The sequence below is a fragment of the Opisthorchis viverrini genome, assembly GCF_000715545.1.
Source record: "Opisthorchis viverrini unplaced genomic scaffold opera_v5_75, whole genome shotgun sequence".
Taxonomy (NCBI): Eukaryota; Metazoa; Platyhelminthes; class Trematoda; order Opisthorchiida; family Opisthorchiidae; genus Opisthorchis; species Opisthorchis viverrini.
The window spans coordinates 975,806-1,003,713 of NW_008751732.1; the positions used below are offsets into that span (position 1 = coordinate 975,806).

General features: G+C 41.9%; 1 protein-coding gene across 1 annotated transcript; it reads right to left on the reverse strand.

Moving 5' to 3' along the window:
- Nucleotides 1-1,561: 1,561 nt before the first annotated feature.
- T265_13535 (hypothetical protein) lies at nt 1,562-27,870 on the reverse strand (the record flags this gene model as incomplete). Its single annotated transcript, XM_009169333.1, has 10 exons — nt 1,562-2,055; nt 3,941-4,108; nt 4,928-5,129; nt 8,641-8,731; nt 9,294-9,456; nt 20,356-20,411; nt 20,941-21,126; nt 27,447-27,492; nt 27,530-27,600; nt 27,633-27,870. The coding sequence occupies 10 exons, from the start codon at nt 27,861-27,863 to the stop codon at nt 1,893-1,895; spliced, it is 1,377 nt and encodes a 458-aa protein (XP_009167597.1).
- Nucleotides 27,871-27,908: the final 38 nt, after the last annotated feature.

Here is a 27,908-nt window from a genome sequence, read left to right on the forward strand (position 1 = left end):
AAACGTCCATTATATATATATATATAGATTTCCGCCACTCCTTGCATCTACTTTATTCTATGTTTTTCTGTCACACTGAATTGAGAATGAAATAAGGTAGTGATATTAAACTGCTTCGATTTTCCTAAACAGTACACTGGTTGTTCAGGCTTCTCCTAAACCGAACTCACTATCATACCTGTAGAATTTGAATACGTCTGTCCGTTAATTGAAGATTGGTATACTCTTTTCTTATTTTATGTTATATGGAAGCATTTCGCCTATGGGATACCTAGCATTGTTGAATAACGTATACTTTCTAGCTCGGATGATTGGACTATAAGAGAGGTGTTTTTTTCAAGTCTACAAAATGTTTTGAATAGACTTTTGTTGAATAGCGTCTCAACTCTGTGAAATTCAACGTTTCTTCCAGTGCCGAAAGTAATCAAAACCGGATTCGCATTTCCCTTATCCTAACAATTCACCAAAAATTTTAGTTTAGTTGAAAAACGGACTTTTTACATATCGTGCTCACTCTTAGTGCGAACGTGCCATACGCATCAGTCCACAGGCCACCACAATGGGAATAATAATAGCAACTCTGGTGAGATCTTTCTTGATCTGTTTGTCTAGGTCGACAATTAGCTTACAACCGTTCCGTTACTGATCGACCAGAGGTCATCGAACACCGATGAAATAATTTGTTGGTCCATCACACTTAGAATAATAATTTATGTTGGCGACAGGCCCATCTAATGTCCTGTCGTTTACGGTGTTCTGATCCGTATTAATCAACTTTGAACTTTATTCCTTCGACGTTGTGGCTGCTAACCTTGCGTTTCCGTCTTACTGAACTTTGGTATACAAACACACTAGTGGACGTACGGGAGTTTGCAACCACTCAAAAATCATGTCAAACGAATCCTGTTGGAAGAAAGCGTCATTGGCCATCCAGGCCTGTAAAATGTATTGCAAATGCCTTGAACAATAACAAAACCTGATGTTATCATTAGTATGCTAGTAGTCTCATCTTTACCCAGTTTTTCCACTGATCCAGCATACATGATTGCTATGTGCGCAGATCCAGTAAATAATTTTACGTTTTTTTTTACCCCGAATTGTCTGTGTGGTGAGACGCTTGTCACAACTACACCGCTTAAGGCTTCAGTAGAGTGACCCGTTGTTGGTGTCTATTCAAAAAGCCGTGGCACAAATCTCGTCACTTCACAGTGATATACACCCAGAAAGCGTCTTTCGTACAATGTTGGTGGTCACTGTTCTTGCCCTCACTATTCGATCAACAGAGACTTCACTGTAAATGTGTAGAATTTAAAAATTCTCTCACTTCACAAAGGAACTCAGTCAATCATTGAATTGGGGTGATAATGGGTACTTGCTCACTGATACTGAAAAACAGCAACCGAAAAACGCCTTCGGCCAGGTAGCAGGAATTCCTAGGTGCCTTTCAAACCCAATGACCTTCAAGAGTGAAGCCTGGAGCCCAAAGTTTTATGGCTTTAGGGAGACTGCCATAGAAATCAAAATTTTCCGTGTTCTGAATTAGTTTTCATTTTAAACTAGGAAGCAGTGGTAGTAGATTGTGATGTTTTGTGGGTAAAAAAATACTTCTCATTTACAAAAGCGTTCGGTGGCGCCATTACAAAATAGTAATTTTATAAATTGAGGTCATGAAAGCACATAGTATACAGAAATAAGTTGGTGCTTGATGCATTTGTTGTTCTTCTCGATGAGAAAGGGAAGCGACGAAATCGAGGCACTTGTGTGAAAATTAGTTGCGCTAATCACGAGCGCTTTTGCAATAGAAAAGAAAACGGAATCAACGGTTTTGTTTGGCAGCCGTCTGGAAATTTGCGTAGATGGCATTTCGTACCGTATTTACTGCACGGTATTCACTAAATGGCCGCTGATCCCCAAAGTACTTCGGCGTATTTTTTTCGAAGGGCTCGCTCCAGTTGAGCAGCATGGTTGATATCACGCGTTTCACACACAACTCTCAACTGTACATTAAATATACTGGATTTTAGCCAGGCTCGTTCGTGGAATATGTCTTTGATGCTGTTGAAAACATGAAGAGGTATATTGCAGGGGTTTCGTGAGTTCCTCAGGAATAAGCAAGCCAATAAGCAAATAGGAGAAACTGACAACAAAATAGATATGCGTTACTATTCAAGTGGCGTCCAAAGCACCAGTTGACGAAAATAAATTTCCACCGACAACCGGAAGTTACTTAAACTTAATAATGGCCATTTCAGGAAATAACTCATAAATGGAAAACGGCAGCGCAATTTTACAACATACTCCAGATTTTTCATTGCATTCTATCAGGTGCACAGTTGTTTGTGAAATAAACCCTTTACAAAAATGCGACCAAATTTGGAGTTCCAAAAAGCGCATGGATTTCATCATCTTAGCCGTTCGCTAACGGGCCACAAATGAAGCATACTTTTAGGTAGACCCCATGGGTGATACGTAAAAACTGTCGCCAATTTTCAGAGTGCATTGAATTGACGGGCCTGGCGTTACATTTCGCACGGTCTTCCCAATGTCTGCTTCTACACTCTCCGAGGTACGACGTCTCTGTGATATCTGTCCGCAAGTCCTCATATAATGCCCAGTTTTGAGAGTCTACCTACAGTGTAGTTTGAAATGTTGAACGTTTTCAACGATTGTCTGGCTTTCAAATCGAGTGAATGTTCTGCAATCCAGATTGTTTATGGGTTTCACAAATGTCTCTCCGGAAACACGTCATGACATGTGCAACATTCTATAGCATGGAGACGGTTGTTTTCGTTACTGGCGGAAATGAACCGTGAAAATGAGGTCAGAATGATTTGGGTGTGGTATTTGATATGACCAATTGTTGGTTCAGTTAGATAATCGGACTACCGGAGAACAGCTATCTAGAATAGCTACCTATCTGGCTGGCTTTATAATTGTCCGGTCATGTGCTTGGAATTCAACGTGTTGTTTGCTGTAAACAAGCGGCTCGATGTCGAAAAGCCACAAGAGGCCTTCTACCTTTCTTACATCCGTAAGAGGTGTGGCCGCACAGTAGGTAAATAATCAAGATTGTGGTTACGTATGTAGTAATAAATCTATCGGGCACCAGGCATTCTCTTACATGTCGGCTGTTCTTGTTCGGATATTTATTTGGTACCCTAATTATCACGACAATCGCCTTCCTGTCCACTATCCATGAATGTGTAACTCCGCACGTCCCACCAATTTGACAGCCCACACTCTCCGTCGGAGTAACAAGCAGATCAGTGAAGCTTTGGAATAATGGGTTTAAAGCAGTGGAACGATTGTAGATAATGTCAACCTACTATTCTCCGTTGTTTTGTTTGTGGATTTGAGTGCGTTTGGATTTGAATACAACAGAGATCCACGAAACAAGCTTTCAATCATTAGTTGCCTTCGTGAAGAAATAGACTAAGTCTCTCAAGACTCCGCTGGAAACACCTCAGTGCAGTGACTTTTGCTCGTAGATTCCCTCGGCAAAAGTGACTGATCGGTTGCCCTGTAGTCTTACTGAGTAACAGAGAAGAGATGATGGAGGTAAGAGAGATGCAGCGGATACTACCAGTGAGAACTGATCAAGCCAATGAATCGAACTTAGGAGCTTTGCATGTGAAGGGGGCCTTATCTTCGAATATTCTACAAATGCGTCATCTAAGATCTCACAGTAGGAGGTGCATAGTAAATACACTGCATCCTGAAACATTCACACATAACGGTCCAGTTTAATCAGTTAAAGTTCCAAGTACCCGACCGAAGTCAATTTTGGGTGCTACAGTGGTTTACTTGACAAAAGACCCTACATCTTTCCAAAAAATTCAGACTTTTGGAAAGCAAAGTACTTAATGCGGTTAATGATACACAAGTGCCCCTCCTTGAGTAAAACGAGGGACGCGATGGTGAAGTGAGACAGGAAAATTACCTGACTCCAAGATCACGTAGCATGCAACACATTTCGGCAATTCCTCCGGGTCTATCTGATACGACCACAAGGAAACGGCATAAGCGACCTTCCAATGTTAAGCCCCGATCAATCACACGACCAAGTACGGTTGTGTCGATATTGCCTCCCGATATTATGGGGACCACACTGGAAAGAAAAACAGAACACTGTCAGTCTACTTTCTATAATAATGCAAAACTAACGGGTATATAAATGTCCTTCGGACCAGGCTCTGTCTAATACCAGTCAGTCTGGATGTAACTCTCCGGTAAAGCATGACCTAAACTGCATGCTGTTAAGAACCAGATATTGCATCTCATTCGTATGGAGATACACGAATAAAACGAAGTCATGGAAATTCCAAAAGAACACACTTGCACTATGAAGAAATACGTACAATTTGAACTGAATTCTAAACTCCTTAGAATTTGATGATGCCAAGCTTAACGCCAAGTGAAGCTACCAATGGAATTGTGCTCAATGACTTCAGCCCTGAGCATGCAACGATACACACAGGAAAAGTTTCTTTTGACTGAAAGTAGAATTTGTATGGGATACAGCAAGCTCAGATGACCTTTGTAGTAAAAGAGACCTAGGGGCACAAAGATGTGCACAGTCAAGCGCTGTGTGAGTAGACGCAAGCACTGGCGTACAGAATGTCAAATTGGTCAAATCCAATACAATTTCATCAAGTGGTACGGTGGAGAATACTCTATATTTTCGTTGTTTGACAGGAGATAAAGCCATGTACATGTGCTCACCCAGTGAGCTAGGTCCACAGAACACCGTGGGAGTAACAACAATGTCATCCCATAAGTGTGGCTTTGCTTCGTCCACAATGCTACCGGTGATGACAGACGTTACTCAAAATCCAGGTCACGAACTATTAAATCCCATGGAGGGTGATGTACGGAACTGCACAAAAGAACCATTTGAAATTATAAGAGGGCACGTACGGAGACTTACGTTTTACCCTCCAGCTCTGGAAGATAACCCGCCAAAATCGCTGCAAGTGCTGTGGCCCCCGCACCTTCGGCAACGCATTTTTCCACCTCGAGTAATCGTATAATCGCTCTGTGAATGTGTGACTCTTCCACTGTGATCATCTTGTCCACCAGACCCAGGCAGGTATGCAGAGAGTTGACGCCTACCAAGGGGACAGCCAAGCCTGCAAAGGGGGTGATGTGGAACTGTTTGAGTCAGTTTATCCAGTTTGACTTTTTGGACTGATCATAATCCAGACCATAAGTCAGGGGTTTGCAGCATTTAAGATGTCAGCTCGGTTCCGTAGTTTTCCAACGGAAACCTCCTCTGACTGCATGATTAGAACGGTCTCCATCAAATAACCTGTTATATGGACTTAACAGGCCTATGTCAATAAATTGACTAGAAATGATCCGCACCCACTAGTTAAGCAAAACCAACATCTCATGGTACGCTTAACTTTGCTCGGCTGTCTCTTATTGTGGTAACTACAGCCAAAACCTGAGACCCATGAATGCGAATTGGCAACAACAGCGTAAGAATCCCTGACGCATAAACACAGCTGTTAATAGGCTTTGTGCAGAAAGTACGCTGTCAACGCAAGCAAGCGAGACAGCAGTTTTGGACTCCCGAAATTTTCCATTCCCTGCTAAGGATCGCGGTTTTGCACTTCCAACTGCAACATAAATCGATACATACAAACATCTCGACTGTATCCTACGCAGCGTTTCACTATAGTGCCGAAGTGCCACAAAAGAGCCGCTGAGCTGGCTAGATGACTCATTCAACATTTCTGTTACAAAGAGGCAGAAGAAATGTGCGCCTTATGGCAATATTCCGCCCATGCTGTCGCTAAGAATGTATGTCAGGTGTCAAAGTAAACTTGGTCGTCCCTGGGTTGGGTTCCTAGGACAGACCAGGTCCGCTGTATACTTACTACTCGTAGAAGCTCCAAGTCTTGATAATTATTGGGTCCTCCTGAAAGATCGTGGAAAAATAACAACAATTCTGGCTAGTTACTAGCGCTTAGACTCCAAACGAGTTGTGACTCATATGCCGAACCTAGCAATTACCAACTTAGCCTATGACCAATTTGGTTTGCTTGAGTCAGCCAAAAGATACTTGACTGGAATTCGCGCCAAAGAAGCGCGCCGAATCATTTAATTAGTAGCTTTTAGGGCAAGCAGTTTACGCCATACTGAATGGTTTGTGATGCTGGTATAAACTATTAGATTTTCCCAACCAATATTCAAAACAACAATTTCTTGGGGAGCTCCGAATTAAACCAAATGCATCAGAAGAACTTCAGCAGGTATTTTACACGTGCAACTGATAATTCGACAGAAAAATATCGGTCCGCAGTGACGAAGGAAAGTCCACGATCATCCACGTAGGGCGGTCGTCCGACCAACATCGGGTTCGTATGGCAAACACAGGCTTCTGTGAAGCCTGTTTTGACATTTCATCACATGTTTTCGGATACGTCAAGCAGTATCTGTTCCTGTTACTTCACTGTGGAGACCAGCACAAGCGTGAGGTACGAATGGGGGCTACCTAGATGAAATACCGATTTTGTCACACGATGATGGTAAGGCTTGTGACTCAGTTTGACGCAAAACTGTCCTGCATTTTACTAGTCAATTAGACAATCGAGATAGACAAAACGGAATCAGAAAGATCGTCAACACAGCTTTGCGGTCTTCTGTTTTGGCATCTCCAACAAAATCAGAGAAGGTTAAACGAAGATCCCCCAGTCAAAGTGATTGCATTAGAAGCTCAGAAACAGATCACAATCCCCTAGATGCTCTTGCCACTTGACGAGTTACGGTCGCTGCTTGGTTTTCATACCCTCAGCGAACGAAACTGTAGAAGTTGGAACCATTGCAGCTCAGTGCAAGGTTTTTGGCTCACAGAATTGCCGACCAACTTAGTGACTAGTCGCGGCATGAATAACCACAGCGGATGGTGGAGCCTGATCATTAGGCGACATCACACGGTCAACCTAATTACACTCCGACCTGTTTATCGACTGACTAACGGATAACCCTTTGACACCAGCAACCACACCGTGGACATCCATGTGCAACATTTGATACCATTTGCATGTTTAATCGTCTATAGCTCATTGTTGGTAGGTCAAAATACAAAAATAATCCCACCTCTTATTCTCTTTGTAAGATATTTTGACATTCGACTTTTATCAGCGAACCGGTACAATATGTCTAATAGAAGGGCAAACTGAGTCAGTTTTCGTGGACAACATTGCTACTACCCCCACGTAATCTATGTCCAGTCGATAATTGATGTCTGCAAATTCACACGAACCCTCAGCGTGAAAACTGGAGACTAAGAGTTCCATTTTTTGCCTATTTACAAGCTCTTCGGAACGAGCTGCAGCAGTCATGAACTTAAGTCACTTTGTTCACACTCAAGAAGTTAGGGTGTGATTTGAAAAAGCTTCACGTAAACTAGTCATCAAACTGTATGATCTGGATAACCTGCGATACCCACGGAGTCTCTGGCCAGAAGTTTTTGTCAGATTACTGCTACACGTCTTCCAATGGATTATAAACCCATAAACTAATTTTAAACCAGATTTCGTTCTCCGAAAATAAGGAAACAGATAATCCTTAGGCCCCGTATCACAGATGAAGGGATAGTGACCTTCGCAAGGATGAGAAATCGCATTTTTTCGTACAGGTGCCAAGAGATAAAAGAGCAAACTGCGAGTGCTATACGATAACAATTACCGTCGTATGAACAAACTTAGGTTAAAACTGATGTGAACTCGTTCTATTAACTGATCCAACCAGCTTATCCGTTACTCATAGTTTCCTGTCTGTTTAGCATCAGCTGGCAACCGTGTCGTAAAAGAGACCGAAAACAGGGCCAAACGAGCGTAAGGCGACCAACAGGTCATGAGATGGAGAATATTTCTCTTTTGTCGGAATGCAAGCTAAAGTAACATACCTGGTCGTAAAGGGCCCGTATTAAGCGCACGCTACAAAGACTCGGAACGTCTAAAAAACTTTTAAATTGAAGAATATACTGCATCTGAAAACACCTATTTTGTATTAAGGCGTTGCAAGTTTAATTACGTTAAGCCTTTTGCACTTCTAAGGTACCAAATTCCATCGATCCGAAGACTGCTTTGGCCCCCCAAAGGGAATGTTAAAGAAGTGCTAATATATAAACACATTGATCAAGCCAAAAAGTTCATCCAAAAGCCTTGAAGTTCATTCTGGCTTTCAAAACTCCTACTATGATTATAATAGCCGGGGGAACAAAGTCTGCCAACGTCTCCCTAAAAGGAGGGCCGGAGTGAAATTGAATATTCACCTAGCTTATCAAATTCATTTTTACTTGAGTAATTCATGACTATGGTTGCCGACCTGGCTGCCGTTGGAATGGTCCAAAATCCTTTACTTCTTTGGTTCAAAATTGAGTCCAATCCAGTATGTAACAGAAGGAATGGGACCTGTTATGGTAAAACCGTGGGTTGGGTTAAGAATCACCATCGCTGCAGATCAGTATTGTGATCGCTTCTCAGTTGGAGGGGAAATCGCGCCACCTATCCCATCACTATACTTACGTGGTCACGTGCTCACTGACTCCTCGAAAGTAGACAGTCTAATTTAAAACCCGAGACACCGTATGCCATCATCCAAAATATTCCGAAAGTAGATTATAGTTACCATCTGCAATGGTTGGTGCACAGGGAGTGTAGGTAACTTCTCCTGCTTGTATGGACCTTCCAAAACCCGCACATTGATCCGATTCCACGCCCTATAAAGAGGTAAACGTAAAGGCAGTAAGCATTGTCAAAACATACTGCTTTCAGATACAGTAAATCAGAAAAAATGTAGTTTTCAATCCAAGTAAATTTATCTGCGTGTTTGAAATGTGGCAAACTCCAAATGGTCTTTCCATCAAGAGGTGTCTTTTTTGAATCCATTTGGGTGAATGGAGTTTATTCTAGGTGGATTGCTTGTTGTAGTTGGAATATACAACTACGTACAGGTAACACTGGTTATGTTGGTTTGATTGGTTTGTGAGAGCCCACTTTAACTGAGGGGTGCTTAGCCATTTCCTAGATCAGCCGCCTCACACGGAAAAAATCGGTCAACTGTGCCTAACTGTCGTGCCTCTAGAAGGAAGCCCAAGGGCTGGGATAACGCCAGGTTGCTTAAGAAAAGTCGAAAGAAGGAGGTCGGGTTCGAAACACGAACCTTTCAGTCAGCAAATTCACTCTCTGAACCACTGAGCCATATCGTCACATGGACAAGTAAGGCTAAGCTAGCAAACTTGCAAGAAATGAAAGGCTAAGACAGTTAACTGTGGGACGCACAATGACTTGCACTTTAGGATTGATCCCTTTGACTGCCACAGCAATTCCAGCCAACAGTCCACCACCACCAACCGGTACGAGAATAGCATCCACAGTGGGGACTTGCTCCATTATTTCCAACGCAACGCTGCCTTGACCAGCCAAAACTTGTGGATGATCGTAGCTGAAATTCAACAATGGAGATGTTTACGTTAAACAAACGGCATTTCATCTAAAGGTGACATATCTGACTGGAGCCAGTATTCCTTATGCAGGGCGCATGCTGACAAGTTGAGGGCCAAAAAGATAGTTGTGGTAAGTCGGACCACGCACAAAAATATCAGAAACTCACAACTTCGGAGTTCAACTATTACGGAAGTAAGCAGGTACCATCACATCTGACGCAGTTTCAGACATATTCGGATGCAATAGACAACAGCAGGACGCAAACTGTGGGTGTGGCAGAACAGATCACAATGACAGAAAAGATAAAGTGTGTTCATGAACTGACGTCATTTATGTATTCGAACATTGAAGATGACTGAATGGTCTATTCAGTATTGGATCTGATCGTACCTGAACAACTGACATAATGCGCCAAGATTGGAAATGAATAAACTGGATGACACCATATCTTGACCTTCCAGGTTAGATTGGCTTTAAGGAGGAAATTTCTACTGTTACAAATGGGTAAGAAACTATAACTTATGAAATGATGTTGAAAAGGCATTTCGGAGAATCCCGTTTTATTGAGATCGGTAGGAGAATAATATGTGACGGGAGGTGTAAATGGGGCATCTTGTGGTGAGATTATTGAACTAGAAGACAGTACTATACTGTTCGTATCCCATCCAGACGAAACGCAACCGCCAAAGCGATATAAGATTTGCCGGATCCAAGACTATCAAAGGACTATCAAAGACTTTGTAAAAGAGTACTGTATCCAACAGTATGATAAATGTCGAAAGAATTAATTAACTCCCTATCATGTCTACCCAAGCTACTTGTGGATGTGAGTAGGCCTACGGATTCTTCTAGATGAGAGAACCTCCTCAATCAAACTAACACCCGACAGCTGCTGTTCTGGTGGAGCTCGTTTTCTATCGATGCTCATCATTTGGCATGACCTTCAAATAGGCTTCCAACAAAGGCTATTATAACGCATATTTCTGCGGAATAATTCAAGGCCTAGAAATATCATTGGGTCTTCAGTCTGCTTGTCAGCAGTTAGTAGCTTGAGATAACGTCAGAAATCATGTCGAAATAAGTTCTATCCCAAGAATTACTCATGGTTTTTAACTATTCTTGTCCAAGTTTGGGGTTTAGACCTGCAGCTGCACCCAGGGAAGACAAAAGGGTCTCTTAAGTGTTATAGAGTTGGTATTGGGGGTTCCTGTGAGTTGCAGGCCACCTTCGGTGGTCAAGTTTGGCGTTGTTTACACCGAAAGAAAACGACTCAGCTGGGCACTAACACGCCAACGAGTCGAATTCAGCTGTTCTCTAATGAGAGCCTTAACGACTTAGTGTGCTTAGCCTGCCTCCACTCTCATTCACCAATTTTTCGACTTTGTTTTTGTGTTTTGCGTGACCGTCAGTGTGGCGGAAATTTTGGAGTAGCAAAATTTATTGCGCAAAACTTCAAACCGGAACTCTCGTTATTCGAATCCAACCCTGGTTCTCAGTTGCTCATGTCTAGACGTGGGGAACCTGGCCATAGTTCTGACCTGTTGATCTAGTTGAGTTGCAAAACATCAATGCACTGAAGTGACGCAGAGCTAAACTATTAACTTTTTGTTTTAATACTCAAACTTTTTACCAGTCTGACGTGAGAGAGCCATTGGATCTGCTTCCACTGTGTTGGTAGTAGTTTCTTTTTTCTCTACTTGACTTTGCACCATACATAAAGTTTGGTTTACGCTAAACGCCAGTTTCACATTTGGTTTACGGATAGACGTCATTTCCAAAAGAAAAACATCAACATACACAGGTCCATGGAATATTTTTGTATCTTGGATGGATCATTTGAACCGAATAATGAAGGACCCAATAGGCTTCCCTCATGCGACCAGTAATGATGAGTAAAATGCTAGAAAATTCGACTTCCGCAGCTACTAACAATTTGAGCAATAAATCAGGATGCCAGAATTTAGTGGACCCCATGCGGCTCCTGTGTTGTTTACACGTGTCCTTTTGTGATTTTTCAGACACCTTGGCTACGGAGATGATGATTCACACACATATAGACACATGAAATGGGGTTTCTGAAACCAGATTACAGTTTTCCCCAAAACTGTTGTATTATTTTTCAGGATCCCGCATTTGTGCAGATAGATATTTGGGATATGTCGTATTCGGCTATAATAACTTAATAAATAATGACACTGGAAATTCAAGGTGCGTTTTCCATAATGCCGTTCTCAGTACTGAGTTTATGGAAACTGCCAAGACGCAAACGTCATATATAGACACAACAGTTCTGTAAATGGCCTGGTATACTTCCCAGTTCACTAAGCTCTTCTTAAGTGTCAAAGACTTCATGCAGCGTCAAAAAGCAGCGGTATTACACGCGACATAGGAATTCACAATAAGGGATGCTAAAGGAAAAATCCTCACGCTAACATAGACGCCTTATAAAAACTTCCTATGTTAAGGACAGTGAGACTACCAGCGTGAAAGATCAAGTCCTGTGTGAACTATGAATTCCTATGCTACTTGCTTCCCTAGTTGATGAGACAGCTACTATAGGTTCATGTGTCCAGTTGCTTGCCCTCGTGAGATGCACTCACTCTGACGACACATAAGAGGAAATAATCTTTTTCAGTCCACTGGAAACTAGAACAAAGATGTTCTGAAGAAAGAATGGTTTGTACACGATGTATTACAAAGGGCAACGTCCGTTGGGTTTGAGCAGGTTTGGTACCCACTATATTGTGATTGAAATCAGTCGGAAGTAATGGTACCTATTCCTCAGACCTATTCTTCCAACTCACCTGCAACAGACACTTGACCCATCCAATGAAATTATAAATTACATCGAAACTGAGTTCCTACAGAACTGTCTAAATAAGTGGGTAAACAGCTTTTTAAGAGAATATATATAAACTCAGGTATCGAGGTTGCGCAAGCAGCATAAAACAGCGCTGATCAGAACACGTCCGAAAGACTGAATGCAACTTTGAACAATTCGAATGGCTGATTGACACCTATTTTCGAAATTACACGAAGAAAAATGGTTCCATGCATTCCGGTTCAAGAAATAGCAGGTCGCGTTCCTTCTGACAAGTCAATGAGAATTCGAAACACTGATGAATACCATAGATTGAAGAAATGATATGAAATGATGACGCGCATATTTTTCAATGTCGATCGAAACAGCATTTTTCCACAGCACAATGAACACAAGCACGAACAGATGATGTAATTACAGTTATAAACATTCAACCAAAGACTTCCGACAGCTGCGTGAACATCTCACAGTCAACCAACCCGGAATTAACCACATGCACTTAACATATGCATCCGGTCTATCAATAGTTTGACAAACTATCAAATTATCACCAACTTTTGTTCATCAAACAAGCTACTGCAAACACCTGACCACGAAAATACTTATACATTTAAGCTATGGCCGAAATTTCTACGGTAATACGAAACATGAAATAACAGCAATAAAGCCAGACAGGCGGCGATTTACTATCCACATTAAAATAAACTCTTTGGTTTTTTGCACCCCATCTCGTTATAGTAAAATGGTAGTTTTTCAGAGATGAGAAAAATGATAAACAAAAGGAAGACGTTGGCTCCATATAAGGTATTTGAAAAGTCTTCACGAGTTAGGTGATTGATGTCCAGGATACTTCAAGCGTTCGGCATAACGTCATGCAGAACGAAGGCAAATATTGATCGAAAACTATCGATTTGTGCACTATTACAATGTTTGTAAACGTAGTGAATGAAAACTCATTTGCTTGGTATCGTCCACAATTAGTTGTTTTACGTCAGCATCATAGCTAGTGGTCTGTAATTTTGGAAACTGTGGATGTCCGATTCCATCGGTTATGTGCGAATGAACTGTGTTCGACTCACCGGGAGCCTACATTTTAGTGAAGAACAGGTGTGCGCCTCAACTCAATCTTATTAAATTTCCCATTTGTGAACTCTGTCGCAAATCGTTTGACTACATAAATAGGTGAACTCAGAAGCAATGGTATCCACATTGTAGCTTTGAGTAAGACAGGACAGGAGCAAGGAAAACTGCTTGAAACTGAATTAAATACACCTTCTTTGTGACAAAGGTCCTAAAGGACAGTCAGTAGCCACTTGGAGTTAGAGTTTCCGTATCCAGAAATTCGCTCGTAAGAATCGTCAGTGAACCATAGTGCATCAATCTGGGTGTGGTTACTATTCGAATTCAACTCCCAAGGCGTTTTTTTTTGGGCTCCAGCAGTGTTTGTTTCTGAGAAACAGCGAGTACTACACCAAGCTGTTAGAATCCGCTCAATCAATACTAACTATAGTCAGCTATTGCAAAGCCCCCAAATCGGTATTTATTGTATCTACTCACAAATTGCCCTGCTGAACTATGGTGCCAAAGTGATTTTAGGGGATCAGGTCCCTACTACGCTGTTTCTTTTGTGCAAAAATGTTTGGAGACCGTTGTGTGAAACTATCGTGGTAGCGTCCTAGCATACCAGTTCCGTATTAGTATTGCGATGCCAGGAGTCTCATAAGACTGAATAACGGAAGCTCTTGTTCCACAAAAGGTTGCTATGATCAAATATTTACCCTACGCTGTGCTTTAAGACACTAATACAAGTCCCGACAACCAGCCACCACTCGCTTTACTGACATTCGTGCAGCCCAATTCGTACTAAAATACGACTAAAATACGACTGAGATCTAATCTGTCCCTCGGAATATTCTGGCAAACGATCCACATTTCTTCAAGAAAATGTTGCCACAGAATAAAAGGATACAATTACCCCTTCCTGATAAGAAATATCAATGCTCGCATTGGTTGACGTTTACAAACTCCAAAGATCTCGGGTGCCTTTGGAGATGGATCACTGAAAAAATAGAGAATGGGTTTGGCTGTATGTAGTTCTAAAATTGTCCACTACTAGCGCGTTTTAATCTTAGACAGTAGGTTAATACCTACATAGGCTCACAATGTAAGTAAAGATGACCATTTTGTTGACTAGGTGACCGTCCAATAAAGAGACTTCAGATACATTCTCCCCTCCAAAATGATGCATAACAGTGAATAAAACAATAATCAAGCTTAGGTACCAGCAACGATTGAAAACTTTACGGACCTGGATATCGGACAACTGAAGACTCGGCCAATTTGACGAAATTTTAGAAGAAAGTGTCAGAGACCGCCCGAATCAATTCTACAGAGATGTGAACGAACAGAAGACTGTGATGAAAACAAATGTGGAGCTGCCCTGGAGTTAACGGAATGAAGAAATCAGCGCGAGAACATCGGTGTGATGAAAATGATAGTGTATTCGTCCTGGATTGAGCAGAATGCAGCTGTAACTGGATTGCTCGATAACCCATCTAACTAATCCTCTCAAGAAGAATTGCAAATGGCAAGAAAAGAACGGACGGAAGCTTCCATTTAGATGAAGAATAGATAAACGTAACAAAATGGCTCAGTAGTACATAGGTCGACATCTTCATAATTTTTTAGCAGTAAAAAACGTTTATGGACTCAAAACACTATTTATACAACTACTTCAAAACATCTGGATCGGTAAATTTCCACATAACCTGAAGGTATACTTGCTGAGTGAAACACTTGTTTCACACTGCTCAACTCCCGACTGGAAGTAGAAACGGACCAGCTGAGTGATCTATCGCAAAGTGAGGGAAAAACTACCCCCACTTTCTTCCAACTCTGAATTACCTACTGATAGCATTCTCCCATATGCAGAAACAGGAAGTCATCTGAGAATAGTGGAGTAATGAGTAAGGTATTGAAGCTTAAAGGACAAGAACCACATAACTTTCATTATCCAATCCGTTCAATTTGAGAAGCTGAGGACTACAAGGAGGCCGCACTGCTTCTCTAATTTGAAAGCAAAATATCCGATAGAAGGCATAGCACCATTGAACCATCCGCCTCTGCATTGCCGACAAAATCTTGACTCGCAATTTGTTGGATCGACTGAATGTGGACACTCTGGATGCAGTGGTTTCAGAGAAAAAGTGTGGATTTCGGAGTAGGCACTAAAACTTGCATTCGATATTTTCAGTGAAACAGATACAGTGGAAATGTCGCGGATAAATGCAAGTACTAAGTTCGAGGGCTTTTGATCTCATGAACACAGATGCACTGTGGATTGCTCTTTAGAGGACTGGTTACTGATCTTTTCCATTCTTCTGACTGTTTGCTGAAGGCCAATGGTTGAGCCGGTAGAACCACATCTGCAGGATTCAACGCCGACACCGGCGGGAACAAGTGTGATTTTAGACACCCAAAGTTATTCGATACGTATCTGGCTGCAATGTGTGCGTATGCTTTTTAAAATTATGTAAATGGTGGAACTGTTTACTATCATCTAGACGGTCAGCTGTTCACTTAAATCACTTCCCAGCCATATGTAAGTTACATAACTTGAAGGTCCCTGTGCTGACGACTGTGCTTTATTGGCGCATTCTAAAGCTGGAATGCAGAATCTATCCGCAACCTCTTCATTTTTGGCTTGAAGACGAATATTTCTAGAAACGCTTGCTTTCTACCAGCCTGTTCCTGTCGAGTATCGAACTCCTGAAACGCAGAAATGGCATAGTATTTGGAGTCGAAATCATCCTACCCACAACCAGGTCGTTGGTTGAGCCAAGTGGATTGCACGGCATTGGGTTCCAAATAATTTAGCTGAAGAATAGTTTAAGACGCTGATGAAAACCGAAACTACGATATAAGGACAGGTTTTGGGTTAGTTGAGGAAAAGTTCTTATAAGGACCGTAAAAACTCCAAACGACTTCTCATTGGCTCCAAATTTTCATCAGGCTTATTTTGCACTTCAGTATCGAACCTTGTGTAAGTTCGGACTATAACTCACTTTCAAATTGATTTGGCGCTAACTGCTTTTGGAGAAATCTGAGACGGAAGACATAAACCCAGAGGAAGTGACGCATTTCAGGACCAAACACGTCTCAGTAATCTCAGATAAACGGCACACCCGAAATCGACTCCTGACCAGTAGGTTTACAGGGCTGTTCAAACTGTGAACGAATCTTATCAGCCAAATCAGTCTTGCGGACCAGCAGTGCTCTCATGCTTCACTACTCGCTCAGCGTCAACGAAAATGTTGAGGTCAGTTTGCTCTGATTCTCAAGACGAAATTATACCTCTACTGCACCTGTATAGGCCGTTCATCCAAGACAGTCGAAATTGTTTATCCTGGACAGATTTCGATAGGTGTGACTATGATATTGTGCACGGGAAGTGTGTTACTGTACTGAACTTTTAAGGAACGACACTAGTATCTCATAGTTTGTAACGGTGCTACCGCTTGTTCTAGTGCTATAATGCTCAGGCCGGAATATGGCAGCTAGAAGGCTTCTGTGAGTTTTCCTGCTGTCCTTCACAGACCGTCCTTCAATAACAAATTCTGCCTTGCTCAAATCAGATGTGTTACCAGAACTATGATTTGCTGTCCAATGGTCCAGCTATTTTTGAGAAGTAAATCCGTACTGGATGCCAGCGAATCCCTTTAGAGAAGCTACCTAGGCGATTGATCAAAGTCCCTTTTATAAGGTGACCTGAGGAGGGCTGAGTCCCTAAGTATGAATCCCAAGTGGATGGTACTAATGAGATTCTATAGAAAGCACCAGCTGTAGCTGGAATACAAAACTTCTTTGTGCCCCTTCAAAACTTATGTACGTTCAGTTTTGCGGAATTGGCAGGCGTTCTGACTCACTGCACAAGAAATGCGACAGAAATAGAAGCCGACAACTGACCACGTATAAGTGAGCTCATCTGTTTAGATGGTGATATTTTGAACAGCAATTGTTATTACATCATGTAAGTTCAAACAACAAAGCTCGAGTGCAGCGCGGGTAAAGATTGTGATTCGCATAACCGTATCAAACAACCGCTTTATCCGACCACAGTTTGGCCGCCTCAGTCATCTGTTCGAAGTGTTTTCAATAGCATTTCGCACCTCCTAGGGACCTTGTGAAGGATATACTGATTTGAATAAATTCACGTTCAAACTCGGATTGCGTTCTATACGAACCAGCACACCAAATTCCCGTGTCTCAAGTATGAGGGTGTCGGGGAAATTCAGAAAAATGCGTCCAAAAGTGGTTTCTGCTCGACATACATCTTGTGCAATGGAGTCAGCCGAACAGTTTCATTAGCCTTAGGGACACCTGTTAGACATTAAAGTGAATCATTTGGTACCTCAGACCTTAAACGGAAACATGCCTCAAGACCGGCTTATCCAAAAGCTAAAATGATCGTTTGTTTCAATGCATTACAAAATTTTGTCTTTGGATACAGGCTTTGAACGGTTATTTTAATTCCGCTTAGGATTTGAACCTATGACCCAAACAGTACACTCAGAACATGATTATACTTATTCAATACGCCTAGAAGGAGAGTGATAGGCAGGTCTCCGGGACCTTAAAACCGGTCAGGAAGCTTCCTTAGGTTTATGTAAAAGAGCACCTGGCATGACCAAGAAAAACAGATGATGTTGGAAGAACAAAAAAATTTGTATGCAGATGAGGGCAGTTCGCTAATTCTGTGCAAGTTTGGTTCAAGCAGGGGACTGCGCCTACCTGATGAGCCCCAATAAATGTAAAACCGGTCGTGGGCTATCGAAGAGTTTTCAGCAACTTCATGAGTAGTGTATTACGTCTAAAAACAACTTAAATTCAACTGTTCTCACTGTGTGGCATAGTCGAGTAAATCGAAGAGAAGAAAGTGCTGTTTTGGCATAAAGCAGATAATGCATTTTAACTTTCAGGCTCCCAACTAAGGCACTCTTATTTGGAAGCAAAATAAAACTAGGCCTTCCGACATAACGTTACTGACGACAGTGACGGAAATCTTTTAACAACTAACCGGTTTCGTCTATTTAAAGTTCCATCGGAAGACTCTACTCCCCGAATCGCCATCAATCTTAATTTATGCGTAGACATCGTAACTGGTGTCGCATCAGGGGAAACGATATCCTAAACGTCGTTCCAAATGAAACACGAGGCAACATCTGTCCAGTACCTTCGGTCAATTAATATCATATCAAATGATTCAATTAATTCCCCCCAAAAAACAATTTTAGTTCGCTTCAGTTCATTTTCGAGGATACAGAGACAGTGGCCCTTGAGAGAGGGTTCGTTTTGCAAGAGCCACCTTTTACTAAGGACTGTCAGAAAATAAAAGTGTAATAGAAATATTATGTTCCAGATTTCATAACCACTTAGAGTGTCATCAAGGTGCCAAAATTAAATGTCATTTTGTGCTACTCTTCAACGTTAGACATCACGTCCCACATGTGTTCAAAGCGTATGTGCAGGAACTTTTGCCGTTAATAGTAAATGAACCACATTCACCTGCCAAATAAGCTACATGGCCTCTTCGCTTTTGGACATGACTTTTTCTAACTCAAAACCTAGAACACTGGGAATTTCTTGATAACCGGGGAATAAAAATGGCATCTCACAACGAAATTTCAATTTTTACAATGCTTCAGGAGGGCGTACAACTCAACAAATCTTAAAAACGACCGCTACACAATTATGCTACCACCTCAACCTTCAACCGTACGGCTCCCACTAACTAACCGAAATCCGCTGCTTTCGTGTCGATGTCACAGCTGCTGTGATAAAACATGTTTAAACACAGAGAGTGAAAACTGTTTCCAAAAAGCAAATATTTCCAGGTGCAAATTGGCCAATTGGCAGAGCGAGTCTTTTCCACGGGCTTCTTGGCAGATTGTGCCAAGAAAATCAAGCACAAATATATGACTGATAAAGCTAAGAAGATACTGACAGAAAACTGGAACCAGGAGTAACCACAAGTCTGCTGATTAACCTGGATGGGATGATCGGATTTATCAATTTGTTCATCAGTTGTTCACACTCGTACCAACTGTTTGAAATCCAAACCATCTGATACGTTTTAGTTGAAACACCAGGGATGTGACACTTATTCTGTGGTGTTTGCTGCATTTACTACCAACTGAATACAAAAACCAGACAAGCAAGTGCTCAGTGTAATGTTAATTCAGCTATCTCCGACTGACCCCCGCCAGTTCGAATGAATGTCCCCTTTTGTCCCAAATGAAGTGTCACACACAGCACAAGAACTGAAAGTATAGAAAATCTTGATGGCTTTCAAATCAAGTTCTGGGCCAAGATGAGCCATGAATGGGATCCAAAGTTCCAGAGGACAAGATATTTCACAACTGAAGTTGGGCTGCTGGAAATCCCCCAGAAATCCAGCGGAACGGGATGATTTCATCACCAAACGAAACAACTCGTTATTGTGCCGTGTGACCAGCACAACACTAAGTGTGATACATCTCACGGTGGACTGCTGTTTTCACATCATAATAACACTCAGGATTGAATACTCAATGATATTCAATTAGTGGCTGCAGGACTGAAAGATTAAGGTGCGTGTCGCTTCTCTAACGCCCTCGATGTTGATAATGCCATCACACATGTCAAGGTCGCACTTAAGACCCCTCGGCTTAGTTCAGCATTAGGCTCAACCAAATCCCCATCAACTTTTCCCAAGTGAGCAGTTCAAAATCGAGCGGTACGGGGTACTTTCGCTATATCACATCGGATTTATAGAGCATTTCGGGAATCTTAAATGAAAACGTATACTTCAGCGGTTTCGTTGGACCACTCTATCAAACCTGGTGATAACTTTGCAAGGACTATTGCTTTCACGGGCAGTTGAGACTGTGTCACATCTTGAGTTATTTCAGCTATAAATTTATAAGAGTGTTTGAATTGCAGTTCAGTGGATTTCTATGTGAAAAAGTGTATTGTGACCGATGATACCATTTGCTTGAGACAGCCATACTAGAGAACGGTGAAAGAATCTGCGCTTACCCATTAACGTAGCGGATGTCGTTTACTTTCGCCACCTTCAGGGCGTATGGTTTCGCCTATAAAAATTGGAGAAACAACTATATCAAAATAAGAAACATGCCGTGACATATATTATTAAACCTTTTTCTTGGTAAAACTAAACCCGATACATGGGGTCATTGATCAGTAGCTGGGAATCAAAGTTTTTGAAGTGCTTTGTGTGGCCGTGAGTGAATGCTGGGACAATCATACTGAACTTCTGTTTATTTACTTTGGAAGACTTTTTTATTTGATTTGACCATTCCGGAACTGTTACTTTCAGGACCTTCTCGTTGTGGAATTTCGTCTAAAATAAACAGAAGTATAACTAGATAATCAGAGTGTGACCGCAGATACCCTTGTTTGAAAAATTAGCAGTATTAAACGTCGGCAGCGTTTTGTCTAAAAACGATAACAATGTTCTTATGAGATGCTGAGTCAACTATACGAAAAGAAGAGAACCATGACTCACAGTGTCGGAAAAGTTCTAGGATATCTAAGAGACTAGAACGTAATGGTCTTTGATAATGGTGCAACCAATGCAAATCGATATCATGGAAAACTCACCTGACTCATATCGGTTCCCTTCAAAACAACGTTAGCTCCGTGCGAGAGACAGTTTTCTACTTTCATCAGGGGCGCGAAAACCGGCATCACGATTGTAACAGGGATGTTCAGATTTTTTCCATGATAGGCTAAAGCCTGTCCATGGTTGCCTGCACTTGATGCAATCACTCCACGCTTGGCCTGTTCCTGAAAAGGACAAGTTTGTAGCAGATACTCAGAATACTTACCAAAAATTAAAAGTTATGTCGTTTTTTCTTTTCTCTCTGACACAAGCGTTACATGGACATTGTTCGAACTCTGTGCAGCAATCTCCCTTAGACCACGCGTCATTGTTATGTCACTCACCACCTCTCAAGTCGATGCTTTCAAATTTGAAGGGTCCATCGAAAACCAGATCCAACGAAAAATTTGCAGGCAGATGAGCAATTTCGTATAAATGTCATACAGAACGCTGTACAGATGAGGAGCAGTAGTACGAGCAAAGCGTGACACATGGAGTTCAGTGTACATTTTTGCCATTTAGTCTCACACAAGACCCATTATGACAGATAATTTGGGCCTGATGCGCGAGCATTGACTGTGCTAGCACTCACCACGCCTTGAAGAGCATTCAGTATAATTTGTTCTTTCTTCGGTTGTTAGTCTTTATACACGTGCCTCCATACCAAAAACTCTTACACGCTTTTGGATTCATCTTATCTGACTGGAACTGTTGATGGCATGACTAAGAATGAGACGTTTCTCTCTTTCGTCTCATATTCCCCCGTAACCCCTTTGCGTTCATTGCTTTCATTCTCTTCTCATGTCTGCGACCATGCTCTTAAGGAATAAACGATAATTTAGGAAATTACCACTTCAGAAGAAATTAGAAATATCTATTTTTTACTAGCCCGACATCCCGTACTGGGGTAGGTTTTATCCAATCTTGTAAAACGCCTTCATTCACTTCTTACTATAACTCCGTACTTATTGCCTTCCATAGCTTTGTATGCACCCCTTTTCCGGAATTTCGGAAGGTTTATGGCGAACTGTACGTACTGATGGTTGGCAAATCTGGTAAACTCCGGGATAGTGCAACTACTTTTGAGGAATAGACCGTGTGCTTGGAAACGCTATCATCAGAAACGCCAAAAACGACTGAAACGAAGAAGTTCTTCAGTGCTACGGAGTATGAGTCTGACATCTATTTTTGTCTAGCACGGCTAAGTGTATTTCTTCTTCCTAAAATTTCCCCCATGCCCACCACAGAGCTATTGTAATATACTCCGCAACTGAAAACTACATTAATTCCTCCAGTTTTACCAGTAGCAAGCTAGGCCATCTGGACCGCTAAACTAAACATTTACTCACCAAGTTTTCTTACTCAATTGATGTACTTCTCCTTGAACCCTATCACAATATCAGGAAGATTCTATTCAAAGTGGAAACCATTCCCATGTGTTCGAAACGAGGGGTAAATCGATATACACTTAAGACTGTTGTTATACGGTTGCTAGACATGGCCTCTGCGGAGAGATTATATGAAATGTCTTGAATTTTTAAACCACCGGTGCCTCAGCGTTGCTGATGTAGCATGAGACATAGGAATTCGTAAGGATGTACCGATAAAACGGGTGTTTGTGCGGTGGGTACTTCAGTCGCGGGGAACATCCAACAGCGTCAACTGCGGTGGATCGGCCATGTGCTACGAATACCGAAACATCGTCTGCTGAAACGATTGCTGTTATCCGCGCCTTTTTAAAAATGGTGCAAACTGTGAGACGGAAGACCTGGTAAAAGTGTGAGGTCACTAATAGTTTCGGTGCTGTTGGTGTCATCCGTCTTCCAGGATATGATCCATCTACCCCCATGTGCTTGGTTGGAGGCAGTGGCGACTAATCGATGTTAATGGCGTTCTGCGTTCACTTTCTTTCTAGATTGTCTGACTTGGAGATGTACCGTTCTCTGTCATGTCTGTTAGTGCGTCGTGTTAAGAATGCATGAAACATGCACAGAAAACCCTTGGGATATCCCGATCAAACAGAAAAGGGATGTGTTGGATAAGATCATTCGTTCACAGGAAAAGTATGCAACGAAACTGAAAAAACTTGCTAACTGCACAAAAGGGTCAGTTGGTATCAAAGTATCCCTATAGGAGTTGCATCGCGTGGTACAACTCTACAGCTAGTCACATCCCAGTTGCATTGAAATAGTGCAAAAGGAAGATGTACTGCTCACCATCCAACCGACAAGGAACCCAGAATCAGTGTCATGTAACACCCAACCTATGAGACCTGTCGTCATGCTTCCAAAATTAATCAGCACTGAAAAAAAATCAAGCGTTGAACAGCCGAAAATGTCGATCGCAACATTCCCTTGATCTTTTCTGTCAAGAAGAGTATCGTTTATGGGCAAATTCCTGGCGATATCGAGGTAACTCAGAATCCTCACGTGGACACATCAGAAAAATTGTACGCTTCTGTTCGTATTTATAAGGACAGGTGCAGCTGGACTCTCTTTGTAAAACCCCAAACGTGCCTTCCTTATCGCCGAGGAAGGCCGCTACAGTGCTGCCTGTGTCAGTTTCCTCATATGCTTGCAGCAAACCAGCTTTATATCACCACTCACTGACTCTTTTTTGTCTCTTCTCACCTTAAGGCTTTGAGTATGATGTAAAGAACTTGTGGTTGTATCCGACTTCCTAGTCTTCTTCAAATAAATACTGCTGATTCTGCTTCGTCCTTTTCGAACCGTATGTTAATCGATTAACATGACACTGTCCACCGCTTTCAATACATTTAGGTTGGTTGTCGTCCTTCCCGTCCTGCTTCCGATGCCTTCAAAAAGCAATATTTTACCTTATTCCTGCCTCCACGTGCTGAAATTTGATGAATTTTCATGATCCATTGACCAGTTACTCTCGGAAGTACTGCACATTGGTGAACGTCAGTCACGTTGGACAAGATGAAAGACATGACCGTAAAACGTGATCCCGAGTGTTCAATACAGATTAACACGTGCTTTTCATTCATAATAAAGCTACTGATTATATGATGTCACCGAAAACTCTTTTGCTCATAATAGCGCTTCGTATACTAATAGCACGTAAGTTAATATCACTACTGTTGGTTCACTTATTTACACTAATTTAGATGCATGCAGTAACCAGCCGAGTCTGGAATTATTCACTTCAATTTCGGGGATTTTGAAACCACAGGTAATCGAACAGGTGACGTCATGGTCTCTTGAAGATATAATTTCACAGGCCGTATGGATAGTTATGGAGGGCTATTAATCACATAGTAACACGAAAAACCATCAAGTTAATATTTCAATATACAAACAAACTATGTAGACAAGTGGTGTTGACAACTAGTGTGTTGCAAATTAGGAATCTTGTGCATCCTGGTTGCATTTTCCTCCTCCAGGTTTTCCATCTGGTCACGTTGGCTAGAATGATTTCGACAGAATGGTGATTGCCCAACGCTCTGTGCCTTATGCCAAACGAAATGGACGCTGGACGGTAAATACAACAAAGTTGCAGGATATTATACTCCACGCGAAATTGAAGAAAATCCGAAAAGTGTCCGTGAAAGTGTCAGCCACCCGTGCAACGGTAGATACTACTGATGAGGCATGCGATTAGTATGTTCTCTCGTAAATCCTCTTCGCATCTCTTGGAAAGTGCGATCTGTTACGGAATCTGTTGTGTCGCTCTGTATCATGTGCTTGCATTTGAGTCTCAGTCAACGAATACCCAGGAAAGTTCAGGGAGACGCGTTCAGGGAGAAGGTAGATATTCAGTTTTGTGAACAAGATGCATGTGAGAATTTTGCTCCCCTGTCCAATAGTATTTAACTGTTCAGTTAGTGTTTCTCCCATAGGACCTTCAGAGCTAAGGCCTTCCTTTCACCCGTACTTTCAACTATATAATGACTGTTGTTTGGCAGAAAATTAACCAAACATGTTTAATCGTAAAGTATCCACAATGAGGAAGGTTCAAGTACCTTTGCGTATTCAAGGGTGCTGTTATCACATTACCTCCGCTGAATTCCTACACATCACATTGACCCAGCCATCGCCTAATTCATTTATACGGGTCGCAAAACAGTGAACGGTGCAAAACTCGGCATAACCACAGTCTGACGGGTCTATTCATCTGAAAACACTTATGAATTTAAGCCTCGTGTTTTTTGTATGCACAGACTTGTGGGTGTTTAGGGGAGTGTAAGGAGCTCCTAGAAATATTGACTTCTGGCGTTAGTGTGCACTCTTCTCCTCTTTGTACTTGGCGTAATAATAGATCCGACGCTATAGGAACCCTGAAACAATAAATAATGTGAGATTCTTATCAATCTCAAATATGCGCGCAGCATTTCTTCCACCCTCGAAAATGCGGAGGCACATGCGAAACTTAGTCTTCATGGAGGGAAACTGCGTTAGGTCTTTGATCTCCAACTTCTCATAGCAATGTCTGGAACATGTTACCGCCAGAGAATTCGCAACAGAGTTATCGAGAAATTGGAATTCGATGAGGCACAAAACACTCCACCTCTGGAATTCACACACCACTACAAGGTGGAATGGCTCGATCACTTGCTACGCATGCCCACTTATCGTCCCTCAAAACGGAACCATACGTAAGTGGCAAACGTGTAGGACACAAACCAAGGGAAGGTGAGTACGCAGCATGACGGAAGTTTTGGACAGGTCTTGGTGCTTTCGATGCCACCTATCTTTTAGACCAATGTGCACGGAACTCTTTCTTGAAGAAGCTGTGACACATGGCCACTGGCCGATGTAACCAGTGTTTGCGCTGTCAATTTCTATCTATGTTTTCCGAGTGAACGCCTGACGGTACAGATGGCTGAGAGATTGTGGTTGAGTAACAAAAACCCTATTTCTCATCCTCCTTTTGATCTCTATCATAAGATAATCGATTTGAAAATTAGCAAAGTTGTACAGTAGTCATGCAGTGCTGTTTCCACAGTGATGCTGCTGCCAACAGTGATGAGGAAGATAATCAGGAAGATGACGGCAATGATAAGGGAGGTGATGATGGTGATAGTAATGTTTTTGATGTTGATGATGAGGTTAACGTAGCTGACTTCAATGAGGAGGACCACTCGGAAGATGACGGTGAGTTGTGGTGCCGTGAGCACATAGCAATGGAATGTCTTTACACTGTGGAATAACCACTTACGTCCGTTGCTTAATCTGGACGGAATGTACCATTTTAGTCATACTTGGTTCAGTCTAAGCAATGACACCCACCTGAGTCATAAAAAACACATCAGTCAAGTCATTCTTCATTCACAACAAAACACGACACTAGTGCATAAATCTTCTGTTGCTCTGAAAAGGAGTTCAGGTATTGCCAACAAAATGCAAGCTTGTGGCGACAACGGGCAAGGGCATCACAAGGCCCGGAAGACCCCGGCAAATTGGTTAGAGATACTGCCATTCAGGTATACCCTAACCACAAAATAAATACGAATGTGTCCAAAATAACTTGTGCGTATTATGATAAGTATAGGCGTACTGGGAATATTACGTAGGGCCCACTAGAAAATGGTAAGTTGTTCTGATCCTTGAGGAAACTTACGAATAAAACAACTTTATCAGTCATTCGCCCTTAGAGTATTAAAATGCAGCAGATCAAATGCAAACGCCCCAATGTCACGTCCACGCCAGAAGAAGACAAAGAACGGTGCGCTGTACAAAAGAATGGATCCAAATCACTGGGTGTATCCAAATAACTACTCTGAGATTGATCATGTTTCGTCCTGTGTCGTGAGGGACTACTACAGAGCCTTAAATAGACACACACTTTTGCTACACTGTTGTTAAGTGGACACAGAGATGAAGCAATAGATGTAGATGCGCTTTTCTAAAATAAAATCAATCCATCTGATTCCCAATCTATTTTTGATTAAGTATGTTTACCTCAGGCTGAAACTACTGATTTCCCAACAGCCGATAGTCTATTTGGGGTTGAAAATAAAGTGTCACTTTTGGTAATCTCGAGGCCAACCTTCTGGTTTTTGAAAGGTGGTAAGACTAGTATCCAACCTGCTAATGTTACCGTGTTATGTCATGTAAACTACAACGTTTTACTCTCTAGACCAAACAGCACACATCGAGTTCCAAAAACAGAACGGCCTTGTACTTTTGTGTAGTGCATACTAGCTGTGGACTTGGGTGGCTGACATAATTCGTGGTGGCTTGAGAAAATGGTGGATAAACTAGATCTTTCGTAGGACCTTCGCATTTTTCTCAGGAATTGTGCAGAAATAAATTGGTGATCCCAGTTAGCCGAAATGTCGGCAGTACTCAACATGCTGAATTTAGCTAATACTAGTAGCGGTTTATAAACGTGGAATGTGACGTGATGAGCCGAACTATCAGGATAAATGACTGTAACTGCCCGAAATTTCAGTGTGAATTAAAAATCAAACCTGCCAGCCCCTTTCAAAACTTTCTGTTTCACCTAGTTTTGTGCTCATTTCATGAAATGATGAACTTACCGGAGTCAGTTGAAGTAAGAAATTGCGTGCTCCTCGTTCTTTGAAACTAAAAGCGATTCATTTTGCATATCTTTAACGCTCACCTTCCCGTAACTTGCTGAAGCTCTAGTTTCAAGAATATATTCATATTGTATATTTTGGAAAGTTGTGATTTCTGCGATGTCAGCAAATTGGAGAAGAACGCACCTTGCAGGGTGTCCGAATGATTCCATCGCGAATTCGATAATAAGCTGCAGAGACATCTCGATAGGTAACAGCAACAGGATTATGAAGATCACAGTCAGGCTCAAAAACATCAGGGTCATTTGCATCAGGAATCGGGATATCAGTAATCAATCTGTGTTTGCAGTCAGCTTGCTTTTCTTCGCAGTCAAAAACATAAGGACTGTGACAATTGTTCTCAGTGACATGATCCATTCTCAGGCTGAAGGAAAGGAAAAATACTCAAGCATAACCGAGTTA